General features: G+C 32.6%; 1 protein-coding gene across 1 annotated transcript in view; it reads right to left on the bottom strand.

Annotated features, from left to right (window-relative positions):
- Positions 1–7,210, bottom strand: part of LOC108742742 (sodium channel protein 60E) — a gene marked incomplete at its 5' end in the record, with an annotated part of 21,234 nt that overhangs the window by 7,072 nt on the left and 6,952 nt on the right. Inside the window, 3 exon segments of the mRNA XM_025979408.1 lie at positions 21–81; positions 1,241–1,391; positions 1,926–2,089. Of these exon segments, the coding sequence (XP_025835193.1) occupies positions 21–81; positions 1,241–1,391; positions 1,926–2,089 (376 nt within the window).

Below are 7,210 nucleotides of genomic sequence, written 5' to 3'. Positions count from 1 at the left end.
GAGACTGTTGAAATTGTAACCATCCGGTGTAATCCACACAGCATTGTTCGCAACAAGAACAATTACGATCCGGTAAATCATCTACAGAATGTAATGATTCATAGGGAAACTCAAAAAAATTTTCAGGATCTATCTCTAAGTCAATAATATATAATATTTCTTTCATTTTTATGTGGCATAAGAATCAGCAAAAAAATATATTACCAAAAGAATTTCTTTATTAGTAATAAGCCATATTATCAGCTGCGAAGATTGAGTATGATTAATATTTCTCTGTTTGAAGTGATATAGTTTTTCTATCTTTATATTATACTTTCTTCAGTTCAGCAACAAATAGTTTTTCTATAATATGATTCCTTATTTGTCTTTGTCAGCCGTTTTAATTGGAAAAAAGACACTAATGCCAAAATAGTTTGTTTAGCGTGAAAGGTCATAGCCAAAATAGGGTTGTAAATAATTTAATTGATGTAAAATAGGCATCAATCATTTTATATCAAAATATTTACTATCCCATTTTGTTTCTGATCTTTTACACATTGTAATAAGAGAAAGAAATGGAATCCATAGTTTATTTAGCTTTGGGTTCATCTAATAAGTGAAGTTTTTCGAATCGTTTTCTAGGAATTTTGGATTATAGGCATTTATTAACACACCACTTGTAGTTTTCAGTTTTACACAGCTGGCGTATATCAATCGATATTGTTTGTCGTAATTCAGAGAATTTCGTAGTTCCATTTGGCAGGTGTTGATATCAATTTGGAACTTCAAAATTCCATGGACCATGACATTGAACCCGGAAAACAATATCGATCCAATATTTTAGATTATCCGTTTCCAAGGAGTTTAGAATTTTTTGGGCTCTCTTCAGTTAAAGAATTAGAAGGCATTCATGGAATGTCTTTTTGTCTTCTTTTTAACCTTTTAAAACCTTCAATGGCCAATGTGACCAACTTTCATTCATCATTTTATATAATGTTTAAACGGTGACACTAGCAAAACTTTTAACGACAAAAAAAGTATTTTACATACGTTTGGAAAAGTATTTTAAATCATATCTCTGCAGATACGACACATTTAGTTGTGTTCTTGAATCTTGTTTTTGTTTAAGTAAGTCTTAATAGTAACCACCCTTTTTGAAGGGGGCGATTGTTGCCTCGCGTTTTTATTCATTACATGAGAAAGGATAATGAACGCTTAAAAATAAGTAGAAAAGAAAACAAACTAGAAATTACATACTTACCTATAACTACAATATGCGACAAATAGTCTGGGGGAATGGCGTACATACTGTGCTTGCTCTTTTTGCAGTTTCCGACACCGTTACACTTGATCACTTTTATTGGTTTGGGACTTAGGGCGAGAGTCATTGGCATTGGATCCATTTTATGTAACTAGAGAAACGGAAACTGATGCATGTAAGCCCAAATGCACTTACATTTTCTACGTGTTTGTATGTTTGTATAGCTATGTACGTAGTAAGAATTTAAATAAACGTTTGCGGTAGTAATGGCTTTGCAATTGAGAAATTCGAAGTTTTCTCGAAAATTACTTTTAAATAAGTTTTAGTTTTTACGTAAGTTTTATGTTTATGTAGAATTAAACGATCAAAATGTTTTTTATGGCTATGCAATATACTGGAATTGAGGTTTGAACGAGGGTTATTCTTCTTTAATGCGAAAATCTGCAGTTTTATATTTATAGTATGAATTGCTTATTGCAGCGGAATTTTCGGATTAAAATGGTTATTTTTTATTTTGGTCTGTATCTGTTAATGTCAATATGTTAATATAATCCACTTGAAAAACACAAAAGTCAAAATATGAACTACGATAATTCTGAATGTATGTTTTGTAAAACGTTAGCAAAAATTAGCTAATGTTCGAAATTGTATTAATTTGTATTGATTGTTAAATATTTATACGTACCTTAATTATGTTTGGCACCTGAGTGGTGGCAACGTCTTCAGATGTACAATCAGCATCTTCATGATCGTCAACAACTCCGGAATCATCTAATGATGATTCACGATTATTACCTTCGCTTGTATTACTGCTGGTTTGGCGACTTTGAAGACCAATTCGAAGGGGTGCTAGAACAAAAATTTTTTTTTCATACAGAAACATCGACTAAACATAGATTCGAAACTAATAACAAATAAAAAATATCAAATTATGTCTTAGATCTCCTTTCGATAAACAGGATGCTATTCTTTAATCAGAATCTTTAATTAAAATCAGCAATTTTGACGAATTTTATTTGGAAATGAACAATTGAAAAAAGGCGGGTGGGTCTAAATGTCTTTATACGAGTGTATAGTTGATTGCATAAATGTGATAATTACATGTGATAATCATGAAAATCGGGTATAGGGTTGGTTTTATATGCATTTATAATGAAAATTTTGCGAAAATTAAAATATCGGTAACTATCGACACACAAAAATCAATAACTGCCATTACAAGTAAGGTTTGGTTAGGTATGATTAATTCAACGATTAATTTGGAATTACAGAAAAAGAAAAAAGTTGTCACATAAGCACTTAAATTTAAGTGATTTATGAAGATTTTATGTTTCATTATGTATTCCTGAAAGAAGCTACTGTCGCATTTAAATCACATTTTATTTTTATGATCGATAATAACGCAGTGCACCATAAAACTGAAGAAGATAAATCCCTTTGTGCCATGTTGCAAATGATAGATTGTTTGCTTTATGGAAAGTCATGATGTTTTTCGATTAGCGTTGTCATTGGGAATACTGTGTGTTCCCGAATAATTCTTACAGAATCACCTACAGATTTATAATGAATGATTGGCTTTAGCGAACGTTTTTGAACGGAAAATTAGTAGGTTCAATCGGTTAAAGCGAACTAATATTTCTTTGTAAGATGGACTTAATAAACTATGTATGTGGTTCCAAACTTTGTACATTGCTGAATTTTCGTTACTTTAAGCCTTTGACAAACTGTATGATTATTTATATAGAGAAACATAACAACATAATGTAACCACGTAATATGTATCGCTCTCCTTTTTTCTTTGCACCGTTTGTGTGTTTCTGAAATACTTATATGACATTTTATAAAAGTTGTTGATTTTCTTTAGTTGACGAACGACCGGATATAACGAACAAAATTCTTAAATTCGTGGTCGTTATAAACGACTTCGACTGTATTTAGTATCTACGATAGATTTCATTGAACTTAAATTTTCAATTTAATTGAGAGACTTCAGTTGATGGAAAGTTCATTTTAACTTTTTGTATGTATTGAGTAAACTAGTTGAATGTGGTAACAGAAAAAAGCTGTCAACGTCACTGTGTATGTATACATATATGCGTAGGCATTGTATACTGTCGTGAAATAGAAATAAGCAAAACTTTCTCGAATATATCAGCGAGTAAGTCAGTTGTATAATATCGACTTTACGGCACAAAAGCTCTCACGTTCAACAGATTATATTGAAATTTATGGGATCCCCAAGGAAGGGCAGCGTGTATAAAATTCTTTAACTTGCTCCGTTTTAATATCCGATAATCCCGTTTCTGATTTGGATAACGTCTACTATAGCGGAAATATCATATGGTCGAAAAAGAACGTTCATCGATATTGAATTCGACCGTATTGCTGCAAAATTATTGAGAGATTGTCTTTACGTCATTACACGAACTAATTCAAGCAGTAATAAAATCCAGAAAAGAACGATTTTATTATTTTTTGTCGGTTGGATTTTCTTATCGTTAGTAATAGGTAACTTTGACCTATAATTACGTACTGTCGGGTTTGATGTTAAAAAAATACCTATACTGGCTTATTTACAAATCGATAAGGTACTGTCGAAATCTTCTTTTCTACTTATGCAGGTATACATATAAACTGACTACATACCGAATAAAATTATTCGAAGTGGTCTATATTCTGTCGAAACTGCCAGACGCGGATCGCGATTTCGACCTTCTTGGATCTCATCAGCGCGTCGCAGGCAGCTCCGGTAGACCACAGACCAACTTTTACCTGCTGTCTTAACAGTGCGTTTTAGAAAATACTACAAATGGCGCAGTAAACGCCATCTGTAGGACGATGCTACATTGTTTGACTACATACCATTTAGAATATTTTCAGAAATAATTGAAGTATCGCAGAAGATACGAGAGACAACAGTCTCCCCATTTTAATAATTGGTTATATCAAAAGGCTCTTATTGTTGACACAAGAAGTACGGAACATCACGAAGGATGCTCTTAATAAATAAGGTCGATAAAGAGGTAATTAAAATTCAGGGGCATATACTGCCATCAGGGTCTTTAGAAGCAATTTGCCTGTTTAGTTGAGTCTAATGCAAGTCACCACTAGCATCCGGTATGTAACTTTCACATACCTATATATCTTTTATTCAGCATAGGATACCTACATTACTCGCTACAACGTAACTTGTAAAGACTGATTTACTTAAAATATTAGGTAAGTGAATTATTTTACACTTCCAAATGCATTTTGCATCATACAACCAACCAGTATTTACTTACTTGAGACTCCTTCTGAAATTCTTTGGTACTATTTTCATTATAAATTTTTCATAATTGATATTAGAAGCTTTTATTTTGGCACCTGAGTGGTGGCAACGTCTTCAGATGTACAATCAGCATCTTCATGATCGTCAACAACTCCGGAATCATCTAATGATGATTCACGATTATTACCTTCGCTTGTATTACTGCTGGTTTGGCGACTTTGAAGACCAATTCGAAGGGGTGCTAGAACAAAAATTTTTTTTTCATACAGAAACATCGACTAAACATAGATTCGAAACTAATAACAAATAAAAAATATCAAATTATGTCTTAGATCTCCTTTCGATAAACAGGATGCTATTCTTTAATCAGAATCTTTAATTAAAATCAGCAATTTTGACGAATTTTATTTGGAAATGAACAATTGAAAAAAGGCGGGTGGGTCTAAATGTCTTTATACGAGTGTATAGTTGATTGCATAAATGTGATAATTACATGTGATAATCATGAAAATCGGGTATAGGGTTGGTTTTATATGCATTTATAATGAAAATTTTGCGAAAATTAAAATATCGGTAACTATCGACACACAAAAATCAATAACTGCCATTACAAGTAAGGTTTGGTTAGGTATGATTAATTCAACGATTAATTTGGAATTACAGAAAAAGAAAAAAGTTGTCACATAAGCACTTAAATTTAAGTGATTTATGAAGATTTTATGTTTCATTATGTATTCCTGAAAGAAGCTACTGTCGCATTTAAATCACATTTTATTTTTATGATCGATAATAACGCAGTGCACCATAAAACTGAAGAAGATAAATCCCTTTGTGCCATGTTGCAAATGATAGATTGTTTGCTTTATGGAAAGTCATGATGTTTTTCGATTAGCGTTGTCATTGGGAATACTGTGTGTTCCCGAATAATTCTTACAGAATCACCTACAGATTTATAATGAATGATTGGCTTTAGCGAACGTTTTTGAACGGAAAATTAGTAGGTTCAATCGGTTAAAGCGAACTAATATTTCTTTGTAAGATGGACTTAATAAACTATGTATGTGGTTCCAAACTTTGTACATTGCTGAATTTTCGTTACTTTAAGCCTTTGACAAACTGTATGATTATTTATATAGAGAAACATAACAACATAATGTAACCACGTAATATGTATCGCTCTCCTTTTTTCTTTGCACCGTTTGTGTGTTTCTGAAATACTTATATGACATTTTATAAAAGTTGTTGATTTTCTTTAGTTGACGAACGACCGGATATAACGAACAAAATTCTTAAATTCGTGGTCGTTATAAACGACTTCGACTGTATTTAGTATCTACGATAGATTTCATTGAACTTAAATTTTCAATTTAATTGAGAGACTTCAGTTGATGGAAAGTTCATTTTAACTTTTTGTATGTATTGAGTAAACTAGTTGAATGTGGTAACAGAAAAAAGCTGTCAACGTCACTGTGTATGTATACATATATGCGTAGGCATTGTATACTGTCGTGAAATAGAAATAAGCAAAACTTTCTCGAATATATCAGCGAGTAAGTCAGTTGTATAATATCGACTTTACGGCACAAAAGCTCTCACGTTCAACAGATTATATTGAAATTTATGGGATCCCCAAGGAAGGGCAGCGTGTATAAAATTCTTTAACTTGCTCCGTTTTAATATCCGATAATCCCGTTTCTGATTTGGATAACGTCTACTATAGCGGAAATATCATATGGTCGAAAAAGAACGTTCATCGATATTGAATTCGACCGTATTGCTGCAAAATTATTGAGAGATTGTCTTTACGTCATTACACGAACTAATTCAAGCAGTAATAAAATCCAGAAAAGAACGATTTTATTATTTTTTGTCGGTTGGATTTTCTTATCGTTAGTAATAGGTAACTTTGACCTATAATTACGTACTGTCGGGTTTGATGTTAAAAAAATACCTATACTGGCTTATTTACAAATCGATAAGGTACTGTCGAAATCTTCTTTTCTACTTATGCAGGTATACATATAAACTGACTACATACCGAATAAAATTATTCGAAGTGGTCTATATTCTGTCGAAACTGCCAGACGCGGATCGCGATTTCGACCTTCTTGGATCTCATCAGCGCGTCGCAGGCAGCTCCGGTAGACCACAGACCAACTTTTACCTGCTGTCTTAACAGTGCGTTTTAGAAAATACTACAAATGGCGCAGTAAACGCCATCTGTAGGACGATGCTACATTGTTTGACTACATACCTATTAGAATATTTTCAGAAATAATTGAAGTATCGCAGAAGATACGAGAGACAACAGTCTCCCCATTTTAATAATTGGTTATATCAAAAGGCTCTTATTGTTGACACAAGAAGTACGGAACATCACGAAGGATGCTCTTAATAAATAAGGTCGATAAAGAGGTAATTAAAATTCAGGGGCATATACTGCCATCAGGGTCTTTAGAAGCAATTTGCCTGTTTAGTTGAGTCTAATGCAAGTCACCACTAGCATCCGGTATGTAACTTTCACATACCTATATATCTTTTATTCAGCATAGGATACCTACATTACTCGCTACAACGTAACTTGTAAAGACTGATTTACTTAAAATATTAGGTAAGTGAATTATTTTACACTTCCAAATGCATTTTGCATCATACAACCAACCAGTATTTACTTACTTGAGACTCCTTCTGAAATTCTT

This window comes from Agrilus planipennis, unplaced genomic scaffold, assembly GCF_000699045.2.
Source record: "Agrilus planipennis isolate EAB-ADULT unplaced genomic scaffold, Apla_2.0 scaffold361, whole genome shotgun sequence".
NCBI lineage: Eukaryota > Metazoa > Arthropoda > Insecta > Coleoptera > Buprestidae > Agrilus > Agrilus planipennis.
This window is presented reverse-complemented; position numbering and strand designations above follow the sequence as displayed.